At 46.4% G+C, this 23,566-nt stretch overlaps 1 protein-coding gene across 2 annotated transcripts; it reads left to right on the top strand.

The window, feature by feature from the left end:
- Window positions 1-6,289: 6,289 nt before the first annotated feature.
- On the top strand, window positions 6,290-19,964 carry LOC308218816 (regucalcin; the record flags this gene model as incomplete). Of its 2 annotated transcripts, XM_080613218.1 has the most annotated exons (6): window positions 6,290-6,452; window positions 9,692-9,874; window positions 10,613-10,828; window positions 12,336-12,467; window positions 18,918-19,072; window positions 19,839-19,964. In XM_080613218.1, 6 exons carry the CDS (start codon window positions 6,290-6,292, stop codon window positions 19,887-19,889), a joined length of 900 nt encoding a protein of 299 aa, XP_080469344.1. In that variant the 3' UTR covers window positions 19,890-19,964. The 2 variants fall into 2 exon arrangements, with proteins under 2 accessions (XP_080469344.1, XP_080469345.1); XM_080613219.1 differs by lacking the exon at window positions 10,613-10,828.
- Between the last annotated feature and the right edge of the window lie 3,602 nt (window positions 19,965-23,566).

Raw genomic sequence — 23,566 nt, 5'->3', positions numbered from 1 at the left:
ATGATCCCAGTACTCTGGAAGATTTAGCACTGCAGGGAATTGACACATCTATTAGGAAGACGTGCTTTTGATGTGAATTAATGAGCAAAAGGAAGCTGCTTGCACAACCTGAGAGCTTGGCATGGAAGGGAATAATCCTGGGGAAGGGCAGAGATGTAGAACAATGTAGTGCCTCAATGTGGCTTCTTCAGGAAGAAGTGAAGACTCACAGATTTCTGGGCTCTGGTTTCATTAGAGATGCCCTGCTGCTGCTCTGACTCTTCTTCTGTGCCAGCTTCATGGCTGAACAGGATTTTGCCCCTCCTGGAGTGTATTCCTCTTGCCAGAGACCTGGGAGCCTGGGGTAACTGCTCCCAGGCTCCACTCCGAACGACATCAGCACATCTGGTGGACTCTTCCAGCACAACTGCTGGACTCTTCCAGAGGGATGTGATACAAGTGGATTAAAGTGACTGCAAGCACAGCTTTCTGAAACAAAATCTTACGTAGCAGTTGGGTAAGTTGCTTGAAAATAGCAGCTCTGCATACCTGTTTCTGTTCCTCAAGTCAACCCTGGGCAGACAACTTGGATGAGTTTGTATGAGTACCTCATTGTGTAAGGGGAAGCAGCCTCAGATAGTATTTTCCCTGCCTCTGTGTGTGCAGCTTCCAGATAATCTTTCTCTAGTAGGCTTCTTTTGGCTGGGACAACCTCATGGATCCACCTTGCCCTGCCTTTTCTCTGGGACTCTTTGTTTCAGGCTGGGCAGACCTTCCCAGCCTTCCCATTGCTTTCCCAACAGCCCTAAAGCTGGCTATTCACCTAACCTAGGCTGCCTTATCTGAGACATTGTTTTAAATCTTGCAGTAGGCTCTGGAATGACATCTTAATGGTTTCTTTTGGCCTAGCCCTTCTCAAGACATTTTTCCTGGTTTCTTTTTGTTTTTTCCACATGTGCTGCCCTCTCCGCCCTCACTTCAGGGAAAAACACTGGGCAAGGCAGGGACACAAGGCGTATTTTGACTTATTTGAGTTCTGTAACGGCTCCAGAGATGTTCTGCTAGCCAAATTGGTGGGCCAATGTCCTGAGGAAGAATTTAAAACCTAGCACAACAGCACTGTAGAAAGGAAGATGCCTTCAAGAAATCTGGTCGTCCAAAAGTCCTAGAGCTTGTGACCTACGTCAAGATGTGTCACTCTTCTTATTTTCTGTGGTCTCAGCAACCACGGGGAATCCAAGTATGGGTGCTACTACTGGAGTGGTACCTATAAAATGAAAATGTATGACATGCCATTTGAGAAAATGGCTCTGGTTATACCTTTTTGGAAGTGCAAGCACTAGTGAGGGAATGAGGTGTCAGAGCGGGGAGCAAATCATTAAACTAGCCCAACCCCTTCATCTGAAATCAGTGTCTGGCTGCATTTCTTTGGAGTTCCATCCCTCTTATCTCAGAAGCTTATCTTAGCTCAGTAGTTTGGGAACCTCTGCCCTGGCATCACTGGCATTTTAGGCTCCATTTACATCTGGTTGAATGGAGCCTGACCAAAGCACTTCCCCTCCCTAGAACTGATGGCTCAGCCATTGTTCTGTTATCTCCTCTGCAATGGAGTAGAGGCACCGCCTCACCCTTAGATTATTCCTTCTACAACAAGCCAGCCATCTCTCCTTAAGAAAGGAAGGCTTAAGGAAGCAGAGAGGCCAAAAGCTGGATGAGCCAGGTAATGTGGATATCCATAAGCAAGTTGTAGTTTATACTTGGTACAAATGGCTGATACAGAAAACAGACTTCTCTCAAACTGGTTGAAATGCTAAGTTAAGCTCAGAGCAGTCACCCCAAACCTGAAGTTGGCTTTTGATTTGGGCCTGAAGAAGGTCTGGTGTACCTGAAAAGTGCAAACCCTGAAAGCACTATTGCTAAATTAGCTCCTCGAATGAAAGATGCTGGCTCCCTTGCACAGCCTCTGCTGTGGCTGTGATTTTGCAGCTGCTGTAGCACGTATCAATGCTCTTTTTTTATCCTGAGGCAAGCAAAATGCAAATGCAGGTCACGTGGGGTATGAAGACCAGAAAAGTAAGGCATTAATGAAAGATGCCTTGGCCGTGCTCCACTGAAGAAGGCTTTCAGAAGCACCCTGCTCCCCTGCTGCTCCTGGTGATGTACAGTGAGAATGGGATTTGCCATCTTTCTTCTTAGAAAAGACTCCTCAGCCCGCAGAGCAGAGAATCTTTCTGGGGCTGTTTTAAGATGGCAGGAACTAGCACTTGAGGGTTCTCCCATGACAAAGAAGTTGGAGTGTGGTGGTGTGAGAGGTGTTTATGAAACACTTGAGAAGCTGACCGCACTGGGAAAGGCAATATGTTTGCTTATAGTACTGTGTTCTGGGGTGTGATATGCTTTTTCATGGCCACTGTATAAGAAATGAAGCTCAAAGAAGTCTGTGTAATAAACTACAATAAGTAGAGGCAACTGTTGCTGGTTCTGTGAGAGAAACTGCACTTTTAAATGCTAAATGCTTCAATATGACTCCATGGTAATTTGGTGCAGTCCTTTTTAGAAAAGATTCCCTGGCTGAGATTCTTAATCCATGCTGCATTAAGTTCTGTGACAGTGTGACAGCAACGGGTGTTGTCCTTGATGTAACATATAAATTAATCAGTGGGCACAAGTCTGCTGTTTAATGCACTCCAGAGAGGACATTTGCAGAGCAGGAATACTTAGGCAAATGCATGAATATTTAAATACAGGACCGTGATCATCCGGACTAGTAAACAGTTGAAGCATCTCAGCAGTTTGATCTCTCCTGCACCTACTTGTTGCTTACTAACAAATAAAAGCTTGATCTGGACACCCAAGTGAGTTCCAAGAACTGTGCTTAGCTGAAAACAAGTGTGTGGCAGTGCCAGCTCCTGCTTTCCAGCCAACTGATGGCAGTGACTGATCTTTTATTTCTCTCTGCTCTTGCTTGGTGTTGGGGTTTTTGATTTGGTGTGTTCTCTCCATCCCCCCAAATGCAGTATTATCTGCTGCAGAGGAGGCCTGACAGAGTCCCTTGGTGAGGTGCTGGGTCTTTAAGATAGAGACATCTGATACATGACATTTGCATTTTGTACCAGGCATGGATAAGGCCTACAGCCCTCCCACCTTTACACTGGGAGGAGGACTAACATAGGAGTAGAACAAGGTGGCTAAAGGTGAAAGAAAAAAGACAAAGAGGGCTCTAAAGATGAAGAAACGAGGATCAGATTTATAAAAGGAGAAAAGAACAACTGCAGCCTTCCAGGAACCAGAATAAACAAATCCCGGTTTATTTTTATAACCCCCGAAATCACCCAGCACCCATTCTTGCCTGCAGTCCTTACAGGTGGGGGGAATTTTTCCTGCTTTGTGGCACACTGGGCCACTCTCCAGAACTGCTCAGCATTTCCTGACTAGAGAGAAGGGTAATGGCTTGTGGCAGGCTCTGAGAGCCTGCAGGCTGGGTAAGGGCTGTGACTTCACCTTACAGGACCTCCTGCAGCATAGGTCTACTCTTACTGCTCTCATGGCTGCCATAGTAAGGTTCCCTTTTCCCTGCTCTCACAAAACAGGAGTTAAGCGTGCAATGTACCCTACCATGTGTAATAAATGCTGAGCCACCAGCCACTTCCTTTGTGCTGCGTTACTTGTTACTCAGATTTGGAGGCCACGGAATAGACATCGTGGCTGCGATGCAACAGAGGGAACGTCCTGGTGGGGAAGCCACATGGCAACACCACCTTCCACAACTGTCTTGTCTGTGCTTCTCCCATATTGAGCTTGTACTGGCAGAAGACCTCAGCTGATGCTCTCTGTGAAGGTACCCTGCCATGAATTCCTCCCTGCTCTACCTTCCAGCAAGCCTGGATTAACTGTTGCAGAAAAGACCAAGCAGGAGTACTGCCCTCTGTAACTGGAGATCCAAGTTCAAAATACTTGGTACTTTGGAAGGAGACCAGAGTTTGTGTTGTAACCCAGTGCTCACAGAAGCTGTTAATTTTTTCCCAAGGTGTGTGCCATCCCACAGCTTGTTTTGATGCCTCCAAACCATGCTGGCAAATGCCTAAGTCAGCAAGGAGCAGAGAGACTGGCGCCAGGTGGGTTGAGGGTGCGAGTATCTCCTGCTTGCTGAATTCAGTAAGCTGACCACATGTCCCAAATGCAAATGGCCTCGTAGTGTGCAAGGACAAGGGGAGAGCAGCAAATGTGGCTGAGCTTTGTAAAAACTGGTAGTTGTACTTTGCTGTACTTCGTGAATTCTCAGCATACATTCTGGGCTTTTTAGTTTACGTCTGGATCCTCTTCCCTTATTGAAAAACGTATGAAACAAAGAGAACTGTAGCACTTTTTCTCTGGATGTTCGTTTTCTGTGTTGGCAGTCACTAATAATTTGCTTGCCTTGGGTCCAGGATGATATCCTGCTGTTTGTTGTACAGCACCACAGTGGGGACAGAAAGAGGAAGTTCAGTGTGAAGCCCTGAAGTAATGCTACTCAAGTCTGACACAATAAAAGCCTAACCGCTTGGTTAATGTAGTACAGTGGTGTAGTAGTCCATTGAGGTAAGCCTGCATGAAAAACATGTTGGTAAGGCCAGGTAGCCCATAAACTTTCCAAATATACCACTAAAAGAAAAACTAAAAAACATGACCAAATGACACCTGGGCTGTGAATGCCTGCTGTATGAATAAAGGTAACCCAGTAAAAATGCTTGATGGGAGATAATTGCTAATAGGAATGTGTCTGATAAGCAACAAGTAAGATCTGTAACAGGAGCGCTGAGGGAACTGCCTGGTGTGCAGTGGAATGAAGTGCCAGCTGGAAACAAGAGTCTGGGTGGGGGGAAAGGGGGTTTGGAGCAGCCGTGTTGATCCTGGTTCAGGGGGATATGGTGGTGAGCCAGCTTGGTGCCCTCTGGGTTGCCAGAAGTCACATGGAGCAGTGAGACCGAAGTCGCTTTTGTGGCCGATCCTTGTGGCGACGACTGAATCAAGTCAAAAGGCAATCTGTTGCGATGCTAAAGAGGAGAGCTGGCATTTAGAAAACACACTTTGCTTTGTGACGGGGAGCCACAGTGGCATGGACACAGGCAGGTGAATGGAGAACTGCACGTGGAAATTTTGGTGCTAGCCATCCGTTTGTCTCCTCGTTTTGGAAGTAATTGAAGATATACAGCAAGAGGAGCAAAAGAGGGCACGACATGACACGTGGAAGGTCCTGGATCTCTGGAAATGCTGCAGGATCTGTGGAGGACGATCCGTGGTGCTGGGTGCTGGGAGCCGGGGCCAAGGTTCAGCAGACCCCTAAGCCAAGCAAGGAGAAGGCACACACAGATCAGGCCTCCGGGGAGCGGAGAAACCTGTCCACTCCGGGAAGAAGTCTCCTCTCCCTCTTTTCCTCCCTGCAGCTTTTGGAGGGTGAAGCTGGACCTCACCTCAAACCGCCCGCTCCCTGAGCCGTCCTTGCAGCACAACGCGGAAAGTACCCCGAGCGGCCCGGCCGGGCTCTGCGATATGGTGCCTCCCTCTCCCCCGGGGCAGGACTGCCCGGGAGGCCCGCCCCTGGCCGGGACACCCGAGGCCCCGCCGCCGCCCCGGCCGCTCAGTGCCGCGGAGGGCGGCCGCCTGCCCGCTATAAGAGCGGCGGCGGCTGCCCGGGGCCTTTGGCTGCGCTCCCTGAAGCAGGTAAGGCCGGCGGGGTAGGCGTGCGCGTAGCGCTTTACTGCCATTACTTCATTCTCTCGTGTGTGTGGATACACTTAGGGGTGTGTGTGGTTAAATCACACCGCCCCACGCCGCGGCAGAGGTGTGCCGGAGCAGCCCGGCGTGCAGGGGCGGGATTCCCGGCTGGCGGTCCTTCCCCGGCCGGGCCCGGGGTCCCGCCCGTTGGGATTTGTCTCTGTTTTATTACCCAAACACCCCCTTGTTTTGCGTTGTTGTTTGCAAACTCGCCGTGATGCGTTACAATCCGCTGCGCATCGCCCCGCGGGGTGCCCGGCTGGCTGCCCCGCCGGATGCAGGCGCGCTCCCGCCGCCGGGCCGGGCCGCGCCGCGCCGCGCTCCCTGCAGCGGCCGGTAGGAGAGCGCACGTTGTTGGACATGTGAAAGTCGTTCAGTAGCGCGAAGCGGGCGATCGGCGCAGGCAGCACGGATAAGCGCTGTCGTTCTGTACAGGTGAAGCCTCTCTGTGCTGGAAGCACGGCTCTGAACACTGATTTTCAGCCCCCAGAAGTGGATTTCATATGCTCTTGCTGTTGACAGAGGCGTGTAAAATGGAATGGTTTCCTCCACAGGCATGTCAGCCGTTAAGATCGAGTGCGTGGCCAGCGAGGGCTACAGGATTGGGGAGTCGCCTGTGTGGGATGAGAAGGAAAGTGCGCTCCTCTGCGTGGACATCACGGGTAGAAAGGTGTGCCGCTGGAGCTCGGTCACCAAGCAGGTGCAGGCCATCTCTGTGGGTAAGGAATGGCTCAAAAACCCTCTGATCATCACAGCAGTTGTGCCTTCTGCCTTGGTCCCCTGTCCCTGCCCAATGTGGCCAGGGTACCTGTTGGTCATGCATCTGCATTCTTCAAAAGCTGCTCAACTTCTAGAGATCTTTCCCTAAAACCTGACTTTCCTAGGCCAAGGAGGACACTGGGGCTTGTGCTGTGCACAGGCAGTGGATACTGGCCAGACCTGAGCACTCTTCTTACGATTTTGGGCTAATGTTTGATCAACTTCTCTTTCCTGAGACTTGTTCACAACAAAATCTCTTTTGTTCAAAGGATCATAAAATGGTTTGGGTTGAAAGGGACCTTAAAGATCACAGAATTCCACCTCCCTGCATGGACACTTTCCACTAGACCAGGTTCCTCAAAGCCCCATCCAACCTGGCCTTGAACACTGCCAAGTATGGGGCAGCCACAGCTTCTCTGGACAACCTGCTCCAGTATCTCACCACTTGCATAGTAAAGAACTTCTTCCTAATATCTAATCTAGATCTTACTGCTTTGTCCCAGAGATGAAGTTCCACTCTTGATATTTGTGGGGGTTTTGTTACTGAATGAGCAATGCCCATGAAGTTTTCTTTATTGGAAGAAAATATCATATGCCTGTTTAAGAAGACATTTTTATAAGGTAACAGTGTCACCACCTAGAGTCTCGATAGTTGAAGTATTTATTCAAGAAAGGAAAGAAATGTGCTAATTCTTGTAAAGAGTTGCAGATTTACTTTTCTCTGTAATAATGTAAATATTTGTCTTTCAGAAGCCAGATCCTTAAATGGTTTAAGTACTTGTATTTATTACTTTCTCATGTGCAGTAACACTTGGTGAAAATCACTTTTGCTCACTCATAAGCTGTTCGCATCATTCCCAATGAATTGATCGGGACTTACCTGCCTTTCACATTACGGTAGTTACCAATTTTAAGATGGAAGAAGGCTTGATACTAAGTTTGGAAACATTCCTTCCCAGACGTAGTTCTTCTTACCTTAGCTGAGGGGGAGTGCTTCTCCCTGCCTCCCCCTACTCAACTTGGACCTGCTGTCAAAGGTGTAATCTTTTTCGTGTGGCCTCTTTGGAGGTGTAGAAGGGGTTGTAGCTGAAGTAGTTTGGGGTTTTTTAGTACTTCCTTCTGTTTCCTCTGTTTTGCAACAAAATAGTTACAGTTAATGGCTGTGCCTTTGGGAATACCATGATTAAAAGAAAAAAAACCCAAACCCAACCAGCAAACACCCAAAGAGTATCATGTGATTTAAATAGCGGGTTGATGTCCAAAGTGGCAGCTGAGGGGGAAATTACTCATTACTGAAGTTTATAGAGAATTACAACAACCCCTCACTTAGCAGCAACTTCAAATGCGCTTTTCAGCTCCACAGGGAAAACACCACTACATGCGTGCCTGGGGTGGGGGGAAATTTATGGTCAGTTTTCTGTTTGGCATAAGATGGTGTTGCAAATAAATTGGTTCCTGTGGATGCTGCTTAACAAAGCCCTCTGGGGTGGCTGTGGATTGAGCTGTGTGCAAGGCCAATATGCCCACTTCTGCAGTGAACAGTGGGGTGGCTGTGTGCGTCTCGCTAGCCTTATACTCCCCTTTCCACTGGGGGGCTTTGTCGGGAGCTATGGGGCTGTTCTTGTGGCTGTAGGAGCACCTGTGCCTACCTCCAGGGCCAGGCAGGTAGGGATGTACAGGCTGCTATGCTTAGGGCTGCTCCCCCAGGGTGGAAGGGAGGGAGGGAGGCCCTGGGGGCTGCCTGGGTGGAAGGGTTCACCTTGGGCTATACCCCAAGGTGTTTCAATGGGAGAGCAAATGGAGAGCTGCATACCAAGGAGATGTGTTCCTATGCTCTCCCAGCAAAGCCCCTGCTGCTAGTGCAGGCAGAAAAGTGCTTTTACTGGCAATTGGAAGCGCAGCAAATGACTTCCTTTGGTGGGTGCCACAAAGGGCTGAGGGGACTCTGCCAGCCTCTCTGTGCTGGCACGGTAAGGAGAAGTGGCACCTGTTTGCCCAGTGTGGGTAAGCCCAGACCAACAGCTTCAGCAGTGTGGTCGCACACCTCTAGGTGAAGGAGTTGCTAGAGTTGAGCTTGTAATTAGGTGTGCATCTCTGGTGCTGGGGGCAAATAGCATTTGGATTGCTTGCATGGTGGTACCGCTGCTGGGGCTGCAAAGGGAAGGAGCATCCTGAGCCAAAAGCACGCATCCAGAAAGGAGCAGCTCCTCTTGGCAACAGGGATGGCTGGTGATGTTTATAAGTGTTTGTGAAGCTATTACCTAATTATACCTCTGCAAAGCTATAAATACAAGAAATGTTTTATTTTTAAATTAAAAAGTTGCCAATTAGTCCCATGTGTATTAAATACCATGCCAGACTTTATTGCCCTGTTTAATGTTGTTATTCCTTATGTTGCGCCTGATTGCAGGTTTTTACAGAAATGTTATCCACGCTTATTTTGCTGCTTTTTCACTAATTCCTTTATAATAACCTGCAATTGAGGTCTTACTGCATAATAGCTCAAATGAGCGTAAAATAACCATGGAGCATTTATTAACTTTCGGTTTTGCTTTGACTCGTGGAAAGCTCTGCCACTCCTGGGTGTGTTTCTGGTGCTGCTGGAGGCATGTCTGAACTGCACAGCAGCGTGGTGCGGAGGGGTGGCTCTCCTGTCCGGTGTGACCTGTCCCAGTGCAGAGATACTCTCTGTTTCCATGAGTTACAGCTCAATGCTGCTGCAGAGCTGATTTACTCATGAGCTGTGCTATACGAACACAGTTGCTCCAGTGCTCTTGTGGCCATTGATTTTCCCCTTGAGAAGGGGGGAGCCCAGGCAGTAAGCTGCGGTAAAAAGCTTACAGGTCTGTACCTTTTTATTGAATTATTTACTTATTTCTTAAAGCACCTCAGAACCAGGTGCTGGTAATGATTATTGCTCCTGGATGCTGTGGTAATACTCAGGTTCCTGGAGTTTGTATGTCCCAGACTGGTGATTCTCTTCATCGCAACTTTCTGTATGCATTAAGTACGCCCTCTTCACCTGGAAGAATCTATTTCTGTGCATTTAAACACCAGTTTTGTTGGTAGAAAAGTAGTTTGTTTCTCTTGCCTGTGGTCTTACTGAGTCTACCGTAACTAGACTGACATGTCTAAAGTGGGCAGAAAAAAAATGCCTCTCCATAGCACATCCCTCTTTTCCATTTCACCCTGTTTCTAGATGCTCCCGTGAGCTCCGTGGCTCTCCGGAAATCTGGGGGTTATGTCATCACCCTGGGAACAAGGTTTGCTGCTTTGAAATGGAATGAGCAGCTGGTAACCACCATTACTCACGTGGACAAGGATAAACCAAACAACCGATTCAATGATGGGAAAGTAGATCCTGCAGGGAGGTATTTTGCAGGTAAGCTGCAGGTGGTTCTTTCCTTCTGCTGCTCTGTGAGGTTTTGGTGATGAATCACCAAACAGCAGTCAGTTTTGGATGCAGCAAGTGTTGATTCATAGTTAAATGGTGGAGGTGGATTTTTTGTTGTTGCTGTCTTCAGGTAGAGTTTATCCCATTTACATGGGGATAATCCAGGTGACATCTAATCAGGGGGGCACCATCTAATCAGGGGGTGGGCCTGGATGATCTCCAGGGGAGCCCACCAGCCTCAGCCATCTCATGATCCTGTCCTCCTGTTTTGTAAAACACCATTGTGTCTATCTGCCGTGTAATTGGGTCCCCAGACTTACCTTAACTTGCTTTTCCCCAAACTCCAAACTTTTTTTCCCAGTCTCTGTTAAACAAGATGTGAAGATTTGTGGGAAGTTAAATGCTGACCACACAGTTCTTAATATTAGAATGACTGAATAAATCATTTTGCAGGAATCATGCTGCACACCGTTTCTGCCACAGTTCAACAGAAAAACAAAGGCTGTGTTTTGACATCTTCTGCTGAAAGCAAGCCCTTTTGAAACCTACCTTTCTCTTTTGCTTTTACTCAGTTTCTTCCCCAAATTTCTGAAGTCCCACACTGCTCCCTTCTACATTGTCAGTGTGGTCATTTTCATAGCAAGGGGCTGCCACCAAACCCAAACCTGCTTTCACTCTGAACTTATTTCAGTCTAAACCTGCTTTCTCTCCTTTGGCTCTGCACAGGGACGATGGCTGAGGAGATTCGTCCTGCTGTGCTGGAAAGACACCAGGGCTCTTTGTATTCCCTCCTCTCTGATCTCTCAGTGGTGAAGCACTTTGATCAGGTGGACATTTCTAACGGGCTGGACTGGTCGTTGGATCACAAAACCTTCTTTTACATTGACAGCTTGTCCTACTCAGTGGATGCCTTTGATTATGACCTCCAAACTGGAAAAATTGGTATGAATTGTTGCATTCTACAATAATTGTTTGCACCTAATGATGGGGATGTTTGTTTGAATTCTGGTTATTATGCAGAGGTGATCAGAGCTTTGGGAGTGCTTCTACAGAAACCTCTTTAGAACAAAACAACAGAAGTCATGTTAACATCCATCTGAGCCTGAGTAAGGTCAAACTAATCAGATGCTGTTGGTAATATTATAAAGTATTTAAATTGTGTGGCAGAGTTTGAGCAGTAATGTGGACTGCTGTTATTAAACACGATGCATATCTGATCTTGTATAAAAAAGGCAGTGTTTCTTGTATGGCTAGGTTTCTGTGACTCCGTGCTTCTTACTACTGGCAGCGTAGGCAAAGTATCAGAAAGCTGGTTGTCCTGAGCAGAACCTTTGCTAGCTTCTCTGGAGGTTTTTTCCACCCTGTTTTGTTTTTTTTTTTTTCAAAATACAAACTCTTACATGAAGATTCTGCAGATAGAGCCAAGGAACAGCTGGAAAGCAGCAACTCAAAACTTCTTCATTTATTTAAGACAAAACAACCCTTTAAGGGCTTCTACAAGCTTGGGCAAAAGAAAAAAATCCAGTGACTTGGACTAATAATTTGCTTTTGAGTACATGGACTGCAGTATTTTGCTTTAAAAAAAAAACCCAGTCAATTTGATATTTAGCTTTGAAACAGTGAATTTAAAATCATTCTAGGTGTAGTGTCTTGTCCCAGTGTCTCTGCTATAGCTTCCAACTGGATTTTCCTTTAGGAAACAGGGTGGTTCTTCTCTCTCTCTCACCCGCGCTCACTCACTCTCTTTCTATGGGCAGTCTGACAATCCCCAGGAGGCAAAGGAAACTCATTAGAAGTATTTCTGCATGTGAGAAACATTGAAGTTGTCAGAGCATAAAATAAACAATGTTGGGAAATTGGTTTTCATTTTCTTTAATAACAGTGGATAGAAGTCCAGGTAAGAGTTGTTTGGGTCTAGCTTGACAGTATGCCTTTGAAGTTGATGCTTTTTCTAACTCTGTGTTTATATAAACTCTCGGTTTATATATCTGAAGGTCAGCTCTGTGTTGGAACAGTGATTATTGGCACGTTCCAGCAATCTGTTTGAAAAGTCTCCAGTTTTCTGACTGGAAGTGGCCCATACCTGTAATGATCCAAACTGCTATTACAACAAGTAATTAATTTCCTGAATATATATATATATATATATAAAACATTAATTTATTCAGTTCTTCATTTAGTATTAGAAGTAGGGAGCATGAGTGCTGCACTAGAAAAGAATACCACAAAAGAAAGATTATACTTCCAATGGGAAGAAACTGATCCATAGGCTTTCACGCTGAGAAACAACTGTCTCAGGGAAACAAACAGGGCAGCAGACACAATCTGTTTCTTTCATATGAAAAAGCACAGCTTTTGAAACTCACAATATAATTAACTGCTGGGCTGCGACTGACAAAAGTTGTAATAACTGTCTCACTTAGTTTTGTTGGTTTTTTCTACCCTGCAGGCAACCGTAGGAGTATATACAAACTGGAAAAAGAGGAGAGCATTCCTGATGGGATGTGCATTGATACAGGAGGCAAACTCTGGGTTGCTTGTTATGATGGTGGGAGAGTGATTCGTCTTGATCCTGAGACAGGTAAGTCCTTGCAAAGGGTGGGCTGGAATTCTGTATGAGAGAAAAAGAGAAACACAAAGAATAAGAGGTGGGTTTTTATCCCTCACAGAAATGGTATATTAAACAGATTAATGTCCCTGCTCTCAAAAGTTAGCTTTGTAAATAAGACTGCTTTGTTCCAGCCTCTGTTGTGTTGGAAAAGGTAAAGTTGCTGAGGAGATTATTGTTATTATTTTGAATTGTTTGAGTTAGCATCCTCTTACCGCTTCCAAGCTTAAGGTCAGTGTTTACCTCATTGATAAATTATGTGGAAGAAAATTAGTGAGCCATGAAAAAGCAAAGATGACTTAAACCATTTTTTGGCTTCTTTCTTCAGCATAGCGTATTATTTTGGGCAGCCTACTGAGATTAATACAAGTCCCATGAGACACTGATACCAGCAACATTGTTTTATTGTTGAAAAAAATGAACTTTGCAATTGAGATGATAAAAAAAATGTTTAATGAATTCCACAGCATTTTACCATTCCCACAGTAATGCCTTGGGTGTGCCCATTGTCTGAGCCTGTCATTCATTGCTGCCCTCATTTGGGCTTTGGTGGTCTGCCAGGCATGATTTAGTCTGGGTCAAAAACATGTGAGCCTCCCTGATTCACTGTTTCTACCTTTTTCCTCCCTGGCCTTCACCTTCTTCCTTTTTTCACTTGTTTTACTTTTTGTCCTCCCTTTTGGAAGTATTTTCTTAAATGAAAGCTAAAGAGAATAGTGTCCATAAGCAGAAGTCAGAGAGAGACTAAGAATATTGACAGCAGAGTATATATCCCTAATGCACTCCCAGTCTCTTACTATGTTCAGAGCAGAGTCTTTAGGAGCTGGATGTGATTTGGGTGTATCAGTAGGTGCCAGTGATTTTCTCTTTCCATGTAGAACACCCAGCACCTGCAGCAAACATTAGCAAGAAGTTTCTCAGGTTAAGTGTCCATGGCAAAAAGAGCCTTCTTTGTGAATATCTCAGCTTATCTGCCCTCTCCGCAGGGACAGTACTATGTAAAATCTGCAAACTGCTGAATTCTGAGTGAATAGAAACTTTTTAGGGAGATAACCCAGGCAGGTTTGAAGAGAGCTCCATGAAAGCCTCTCTTAATGCGCAATAGCTATTAAGTGTGATTTGAATGACTGTCAGACAGTTGCAGTTACATCCACTGATAAAAAGCTATCTAAAGCATGGAGGGGTTGTCAGGTTTCACTGATAGCAAAGCTTAGACTGTGTTTTTAGGAGGATGGGTGAGGAAACTTGTTTGTTTTGCATCTTTTCTAAGACAAGGTTTTGAGGTTCAGGGTGAAGCAGCTTTTCAGGTCTAAGCTTCTTTAGCCCAGACAGCTGCTGATTTGAGATTCAGGATGTGCTACAGGGAAAGACTGTGATGACTGATACAACTGGGTTTGCAAAGGGCTGCAAAGGGATGTCTAACTTGTGTTTTGCCAAGTCTTGTCATACCTTCTGGTCATGTAGTGACCTAGTTTTATGTAGTCTTGTCTTCTTATTAGGAATTAAATATTTGACAGCTCTTCATAATGAATGCATTCTTATATCCTTTGATTGTATAGGGTCTAAAAGATTTGCTGAGTTTCTCGCTTCTAGGTACCAAGCCTAGATTAATACTTCAGGTAGATTTTAGAGCATCCAGGTGCAGATTTTCTTGTACCTCAGGAGACAATGCTCATCTCAGACCTTTGTAAAGAATATCTTCCAGGCTGTTACACTGAGACCTCTCTGCAAGTGCAGTCAGGGTATCTCCGCTTGTCTTTGGGGCTCATGCCTCTTCTACAATGCATGTTTTTTGCCTTTGAATATCCTTCGCACTCATTTTCTCCCAGACTTAGTGTCAGCCAATATCTAGGGTGGCCTCTGGAGCATTTTGTATGCAATCATGGAACCCATGTAACCATGTTATGCTTCAATTGACGGCTGACTGGTTGAGCAAGTTGGCGGGAGCCTTGTCTTGGGACTCATATTGGTCCTTGTCACTCCCAGGCAACAGACAGAACTACTTCCCTCCCAGTTTTTCTAGATATTTTGAAAAATCTGCTCTTCTCAGGAATAAAAAAAAGCAGTTAACCACACAGGCAAATGATCTCTGGCAACCTAAGTGCTCTTACAAAGTGGTTTTGATTTTTACTTTGGCCATTGTGGGTCTAAAAGTGTGCCAAATAAGCTTATTGTACAGCATCAGGAATCCCAGACTGCTCAAACTTTCCAGGCTTTTCCACCCCTGCTTACTTGCTGTTTTCTTACATTTATTTTGGGCTTAAAACAGAGCTGTAAAGTACCCAGCCCTCATCAGAGTTGCTGACGAAGCCAAGAGGATTCTGCTCATCCCTCTGTTGTATACTCTGGGTGTACTGGTGTCGTGGTTTAAGCCCAGGCCGTAAATCAGAACCACGAAGTCCACTTCCCCCCCCCACCTTTCTTCCCCCCGCTTCTGGAGGGACGGGGAGGAGAATCGAAAGAATGCAACTCCCACGGGTTGAGATAAGAACAGTTTAATAACTAAGGTATAACACAAATCACTACTGCTACCACTAATAGTAATAATGATAAAGGAAATAACAAGGAAGAGATTATACAACCGCTCACCAACTGGTACCTTGCCCCCACCCTGCCATGATCCAGCCCTTCCGGGGACTCTCAGTTCTACATCCTGGGCATGACGTGCTGTGGTATGGAATACCTCTTTGGCTAGTTTGGGTCAGGCGTCCTGTCCCTGCTTCCTCCTGGCTTCTCCTCCTCCCTGGCAGAGCATGAGACTCACAAAGTCCTTGGTCAGGGTAAACATTCTGACCCACAACTGAAAACATCAGCTTTATCAGTATTATTCCCAGGTCAAAAGTCAAAACACAGCACTGCACCAGTAGAAAAAATGACTGCTACTGCTAAACCAGGACAGTATCCACCCCTTATTCCATACCATTCATGTCATGCTCAGATCCCACATTTTCAATATACCCTCACTCTCATCTCAGTGCACTCTTATCCTCATGCACAGACCAATCCCTATAAAGCTGCTGAGTCCATTTGGTCCATGATGGTGGGCTCCATCCCTTGTAACAGTCTTTCAGAGCAGGAGAGGCCCATTGCAAAGTCTACCCCTCGATCATGAGTCCATCTCTATGTTGCATCTCTGCCCTGATGGCCTGAAGTGTCATGGGCCCATCAGGCTCAAAATAATTCACCCTCCCCTGCAGCAGTCTCTGCAACTTGTCGTCGGGGACTCCACAGAGCTGCCTTCCATCTCCGATGCTTCCAAAGCACTGGAGGGGCCCAGTGGATTAGATACTCGCCCATGCTGTCCCACACACCGTGACACTCATGACTGTCCAGCCTTGGGGAAAACCTCTCAGTCCCCCTGTATTGTCTAAACCCAGACAAGACCCAAACCTGACTCTGCTTAACTCTTGGGATCAGACAAAATGGCCGTGGGTAGAACACACTCTGTGTGTGTGCCAACATGGTGATCCCCATCACAATCAGCAGGCAGGTCCCAAGGGTACCCAGAGGCCATTCAAAACCTTCAGAACTCTCAAATGATGCTGCTGTACTTGTCACTGGGGCTGGTGTAGCTGTTGTGCTTGAAGGCTCTCTCACCACCAGCTTCTCTTTTTCCGAGTCCAGATCTTCCTCCTCTGCCTTGCTGGGAAATGCTGCGGGGTCTCCTGAATCCTCCTGGGGATCAGGCTCGCGGAGCTCGGTGGGCGGCTGCTGGGGAATGCTCTCGGCCGCCGCGGGGCTGGGCTCGGCCGTGGGGCTCGGCTCCTCCGCCGCCTCCTCCCGCTGCTCGGCAGCCGCCTCCTTCCCCTCCTCGGCAGCCGCCTCCTTCCCGGCCTCCGGCCCCGCTCCCGCCGCCGCTTGATTCCCGGGGCCGCTCTCCCGGGCCGCTTCGGCCGCCGCCGGCTCCCGGGGCCGCTCCCACTCAGCTCCCCGCAGCCTCACAAAGACGGACGCGAGGACGAGGGCCAGGACGGTGAAGAGCAGCGGGACGGCCAGGTACAAGTCCACGGCCACGTCCATCCCGCCCTGCTGCCGGAGCCCCCCCGTATTACAAGTCATTACCATCAAGTACAATGAAACAAGAACCTTAGCCCAAGGCCCACACTTGATAAACACTAACACAGCAAATACCGGCTCCAAGCAATCTACGACATACAGAAACTGTGATATCAAAAAGAACAACTTTGAGAGCCCATAAATCAGCATTGTGCCTCAGTCAGATCTGTTGTTATCTCAGCCCTTCAAGCCCCACGTTGGGCGCCAAAAAGAACTGTCGTGGTTTAAGCCCAGGCCGTAAATCAGAACCACGAAGTCCACTTCCCCCCCCCACCTTTCTTCCCCCCGCTTCTGGAGGGACAGGGAGGAGAATCGAAAGAATGCAACTCCCATGGGTTGAGATAAGAACAGTTTAATAACTAAGGTATAACACAAATCACTACTGCTACCACCAATAGTAATAATGATAAAGGAAATAACAAGGAAGAGATTATACAACCGCTCACCAACTGGTACCTTGCCCCCACCCTGCCATGATCCAGCCCTTCCGGGGACTCTCAGTTCTACATCCTGGGCATGACGTGCTGTGGTATGGAATACCTCTTTGGCTAGTTTGGGTCAGGCGTCCTGTCCCTGCTTCCTCCTGGCTTCTCCTCCTCCCTGGCAGAGCATGAGACTCACAAAGTCCTTGGTCAGGGTAAACATTCTGACCCACAACTGAAAACATCAGCTTTATCAGTATTATTCCCAGGTCAAAAGTCAAAACACAGCACTGCACCAGTAGAAAAAATGACTGCTACTGCTAAACCAGGACAACTGGTTACATCCATACTAGCAAGTAAAACGGATCAGGCAATGTCCGTTAGTCCTGCAGTATATGGCATATGATGAGGGATGTTTTACAAGGGCATGTAGTAATAGAACATGGGGGAATGACTTTAAATTAGAACAGGGTAGAATTTAGATGAGATATTAGGAAGAAATTCTTCACTATGAGAGTGGTGAGGCACTGGCACAGGTTGCCCAGAGAAGTTGCGTATGGTGTATGCTTCATCCCTGACAGTGTTCAAGGGCAGGTTGGATGGGGGTTGAAGCAACCTGGCCTAGTGGAACGTGTCCTTGCCCGTGGCAGGGAGTTGGAACTGAATGATCTTTAAGGTCCCTTCCAACCCAAACCATTCCGTGATTCTATACTGGGGCTTATTTTGGACAGCCAGGCTGTCTTCCCACACCAAAGCAGAGCCCAAACTGTCTCTGGGGAGCAGCATACCCATCTAGGTGGGCCAAAAGTGTTCCAGGACTGTACCAACGGCTTAAATGTGGCCTTGGTTTACCTGTGCTTATGACCGCTTAGTGTTGTGGTACATGTGAAGCTGTTTGGTCTGTGCTTTTGTCAGGTCGTTGCAGCGCTGCTACATCATTGCCAGGGAGAAAAGCACAGCTTGGTGGTGAGGTGGAAGGATTGATGAGCACCTCCTGGGAAATGGTGGCCCCACTCTGAAGTTGACCAAAGACTTCTCACAGGTGTTAAGTGGGCCAAACTTTCCACTTTTTCTTTTCCCTTGTAGGGTTCCTGATACCAAAGTTACTCTCCTGATATTGCAACTCACCGCTAAACAGTTACTGTAAGGGGACCAGGCCTTCACACATGCAGTTGCGGGGCAGGGAAGTTATATGTTTTGTAAGGAGAAACTATTCTATGACAGACTTCTGGTTAAGGCTGGACCAGTCCAATTACTACTGTCATTATGCTGGTAGCTGTTTGTTAGTATAATAAATGCTTAATATCATTTATGATAGCACTAGTCTCTTCCAATCTTCAGACTTGTCCCATGATCCCTATTTTATTCAAGCTTGTTTTGAAAGGCTATTGAAATTTCAGGAAAATCTTCAAGGAATTAATCTTCCTTAACTGCAGGCAGTAGAGGTGTAGCACGAGGTACGCCTCAATAGAGCTGCATGAGGTCTGTCTGTTCCAGGCTTCCTTTGTAGTTATAAGTAGAAAAGTCAGCAGCTCTAGGGCATGATTCATGTGACCTGTTGTAGGGAGGAATTATATCCCATTTCCATTGACTGCATGGGCAGCCGAGATGATGAGCTGAAATACACGTCTGTGCTGTAGCTGTTAGCATTTACCTAGGGGACAAGCTGAGATTGAGGGCAAGGAAGATCTGTTTGTAATAATTGATGCTGAAACTTGTCAAATGGTACATTGTCAAAAACAGAAAATCCACTTCTGTGGTGTACAGAAGCCTGGTTTCTCCTGTCACGGTGCTCATCAGTGTGCTGAAACGCAGCACAGGACCTGCTCCTGCCCTGGTAACTGCTTTTGTGGAACACCTGGCTCCATGCTGGTTATTCGCATAATTTGCTTAAGTTTCTTGTCCTAAGCTGACAAATGGGAGCACAATGCATTGTTTTCTTCAGGAAAAAGACTGCAGACAGTGAAACTTCCTGTTGACAAGACAACTTCCTGCTGTTTTGGAGGAAAGGATTATTCTGAAATGTATGTGACTTCTGCCAGTGATGGAATGGATAAAGAGTGGCTTTCACGGCAGCCGCAGGCTGGTGGGATTTTCAAGGTGAATGATACTTTTTCCTGTTATTTATGGAGGGCCACTTTTTCCTTCCTGCATTTTTCAGGTAGCAAACCGGTTGGAGTGGTGGGAAGCAGGAAAAGGGGTGGTCGTTAGAACTTCAGTCAAATATGTTAAGCTATTGTTTGCAGTTTTGGTTCCTGTTGCAGGACAAGGAAGTTAAATGTATTTAGAGATTTGAAATGCTTCTGGGTTTTGTAACATTGTGACATTTGTAACAATGCTGATACTGCATATTTTTTATGCTGTCACCTGTTTCTAGTTCTCCCCTTTCCAATACAGTTCGGGTTTTCTATTTATTATGGAAAGAATGTGTAAATACTCTGTGTCTCAATCAATGGCAGATAAAAGCATCTGCTTTTATTTACCTTCTAGTTAGTTATAACTGAGTTATCTCTTTACAAATTTGTCACCTTTGGATTTGTTTGAAATCTGTAAGCTGCTTTTCTCTATGTGTGTATACTGAAGGCTATATTGCAAACTGCAGAATTAAGGCTTAGTGGTATCTAGAAAGAGGCTTTTGGGGACTGGACTCTGGTCTGTGATTATTGAGCTTCACAGAAAGAGCGGAGGTTGCTCAGGTTGAAGTTCCTGGCTGTGATGAGCTGCTGTGTACAAAACACAGTAGGATGTCGAGCTGGAGGACAGAGTCCTTTTCTAAATTAGAGCATGTCTAGATGTGAAAGAAAAGCAAGTGTCTGATAGTGGTGAATTGTTGCACTGATCTTGTTTTTTCTCTCTGTTTTAATAGATAACAGGGCTAGGGGTGAAAGGAGTCCCGCCGTATCCATTTGCAGGTTAAACATACACTCTTCTGGATGGATGTAGAGGACTTGATTAAATCAGAAGACTGATTTAAGCAAGAGAAGTGGGAAGGTCTTATTCTGAACTCAAGTATTCTGGTTCAGCATCTTCTGCTTTGAAACCACAACAAAATTATAATATCAGGAAAGGATTAAAAACTACTGAAATGAACAGAATATTTTAAAACTGATCTCCCCCCTGCCCTTAAACTCTATTACTTTAAGTATCTGATGGTGCTTTTTCTGTTGTGTTAAAAAGATTCTCACCCTAATAAATTACTGCATATTGTAACTTTCTTTTATGATTAAATAATGTTTTAATATATTTTATTTTTCTTGTTTATTCTCTTGTCTCCTAGTTCCTCATAAAATATCCATTTGTGGTCTTACCACCACTTTAACAAGAACTTCATTTGTTCCATGATGTTCTCAACAACTGAAACAGTAATATCTATTACTATGCATCTACAGCTTCCTTTTCACATTACGTTTTTAAGGCCTCAGCTGTGGTTGTGTTTAAATTAACTCTGATGGGCTGGAGCCGATCATCGTCTCTTTGCAGTGCATGTCACTGTGTTGTTCATTTCGTTAAATATAAACCCAGACTTTTGGGATGAAGAACCGTATCTTTGCCCATCCTCTGAAGATCTCAGCCTGTTCTGGCTTGATCCATGATGACAGGAAGGTGTCAGGTATTCTTGGTCATTTGTGTTTAGAAGAAAACACCACCTGCACATGCCTATCACTGAACAATATTCCCTCAGAGCAAAAGGGGACTGCATGCCCAAATGACAACTGCTTCAATGTATGTGCTTGAAAGCGAAGTTTTATTATACTTTCTTCACAGCACCTGTTGCAAATGGCAAGATTATTCACTGGGTTGGTTTTTTGCTGGTAACTTCAGACCTGTATGTGCTGAAACAATTGTGATATAGCTCAGATGGTTTTTAAACTGCAGATTTTGCTGCTGTCGTGTTACACATTCCCATATTTGTGCACCTCCACCTGCAGGTGGGATAGCTATCCATCCCCCCCTGCTGTGTGTAGGTAACCCACCAAGTGACTGCCAAGAGAGCCTGTGGCTGTGCGTCTTCTCTGCAGGTAGCTCCAAGAATTGGTACATCATGGTTTTCTGCTACGTCTCCAGAAGCCTGTTGGAGTTAAGTTTCTCTCTGTGGGATCCGCTTGTGTCTGCTATGCCTCCTGAGCATCACCCCTGCACCACAGCATTACACTGAGGCTGTGGTGCTGCTTTGAATCGAGGGTTCAAACGTAACTTTGTGCAAGTCAGCATTTTTCCTCTTTAAAGCATGTAGAGGTTTGTGGCCAAGTGCAAGGTCCTACACCTGGGCTGGGGCAATGCAAAGCACAAATACAGGCTGGGTAGAGAAGGGATTCAGAGCAGCTCTGAGGAGAAGGACTTGCGGTGTTGATTGAGAAGCTCAACATGAACAGGCAATGTGCACTTGCAGCCCAGCAAGCCAACTGTATCCTGGGCTGCAGCAAAAGAAGCATGATCAGCAGGTTGACGGAGGTCTGCTGAGACCCCACCTGCAGTACTGCATCCAGCTCTGGGGCCCTCAATGTAAGAAGGATGTGGACCTGCTTGAGTGAGTCCTGAGTAGGCCATGAAGATGATCCAAGGCCTGGAGCACCTCTCCTATAAAGGGAGACAAAGTTGGGTTTGTTCAGCCTGGAGAAGAGAATTCTCTGGAGGTACTTTATAGCAGCCTTTCGGTACCTGAAGGGGAACTACAAGAAATCTGGAGAGGGACTTTTTACAAGAGCATGTAGTGACAGGAAAAGGGGGAATGGCTTTGAACTGGCAGCAGGTTTAGATTAGGTATTAAGGCACTGGAACGGGTTTCCCAGAGAAGTTATGGCTGCCCCCATCGCTGGCAATGTGTGTCTTTGTGCCTGTGAGCATGGGAGCAGGTACAATAAGCTTCTGCAGACACTTTACAAGTAAATACCACCTCCCCTCTGTAGGATCACCCGCTGGGCTTCACTACAATGGTTTCACAGGCATCACATGAGCAGGAAGAGCCAACTCTGCCAGGAGAGTTGTATTTTTAATGTTACTGAAAACACCCCAGGAGCGCGCCTCACCGCAGCCTGCAGTGCAGAGGCCTTGGCTGCTTCCCTCGCCCCAGCCCCAAGGAACCCGAACTGGTGCTGCCAGCATATTTTGACTCAAGTCCCACGATGGGGCACCGGATCAGTCCCAAATTGGAGCTGAGTGGTTGCTGGTTCCCTCAATTAGGAAGCCTTCCTGACTTGAGTTTAATCCCTTGCTTATTATTGGCGCTCACCTCTTTGATCAAAGACTTGCTCTGATTTCAATTAGGGTTGGGCAAGAGCCCACTGACAGGAAAGGCTGTACCAGGAGGAGCAGCTGCTGTGCCCTGAAGGATTTCTTCACCCTCGTGACCAAAATCTATAGTCATAGGTGAACAGTATTTATTCCCAACCAAGCTGGAGAAAACTCAAGTCATCCTCTGCTGGCAACATAGCTCTGCTGAAATAAAAGCCTGGGGAGCTCCAGTTCTTCCCATCTCAAGCACCAGGGAGGGACCAAGCTCTGCCTACAAAAAGGGCAAAGCCACGGGAAGATAAGCCTTGGCTTCACATTTGGACAACGCTGTCAAGTGGGATATTGCTGGGGTGAGTAGCTGCACCCGCGCCTGCCTGGCACGGGTTTTTAATAACTGTGTCTTCATTAACTGTGACCCTGCCTCTTGTCATCTCCAAGAGGGAGACAACGGCAGAGGATAGATAGATATCTAGGTGAAGAATGACTTTAAGACATAAGGACAATAGAATTATATGAAAAGTCTAGTTTCTAGAGTAACAAAAGCTGGGATGGACATGCAAGGGGAGTAAGCAACACGAGTGTGATTTGAGGGGCTGTGGAAAAAAGAAGGGAGTGATGGATTTACTAAATACTTGCAAAGCCATGGGAACAAATACAGAGCTATTGTCTGAGCCTGTATGCAACAGGATATATGCCTGTAGGTAACAGAAAACAAATACAATTATTTAGATACCACATTAATATATGTGGTGTGCTAATTCTTTGATACACTCTCCCCACTACACTGTGTTGATAAAAACTAGGGACCACAAAAAAAAAAGTGGTAGGAGTTGCATCAGAGGAAACCAAAGCAGCGGGAAAGGAGAGAGGAGGTCACTCCAGAAGGAAACACTGTGGTGGGGTGTCAGCCAGAAGTACAGGGTTGCACCACTGCCTTTATCATAAACCACAGAAAGGTGTGGGTTGGAAGTGACCTTAAAGCTCATCCAGTTCCAACCCCCTGCCATGGGCAGGGACACCTTCCACTAGACCAGATTGCTCAAAGCCCCATCCAACCTGGCCTTGAACACTGCCAGGGATGGGGCAGCCACAGCTTCTCTGGGCAACCTGTGTCAGTGCCTCACCACCCTCAGAGTGAAGAATTTCTTCCTAATATCTAATGTGAACCTACCATTTCTCAACTTAAAGCCGTTTCTCCTTGTCTTGTCACCACATGCCCTTGTAAAAAGTCCCTCGCCAGATTTCTTGTCGGCCCTTTTAGGTACTGGAAGACTGTTACAAGGTCTCTCCTTACGTACTCAAAGCTTGATTTGTTTAAAGAAATAAGATGCTTTTTAAAAGTTCAGATTTTATTTTTCTGCT

Source organism: Psittacula echo (assembly GCF_963264785.1).
Source record: "Psittacula echo genome assembly, chromosome: 3".
NCBI lineage: Eukaryota > Metazoa > Chordata > Aves > Psittaciformes > Psittacidae > Psittacula > Psittacula echo.
This window is presented reverse-complemented; position numbering and strand designations above follow the sequence as displayed.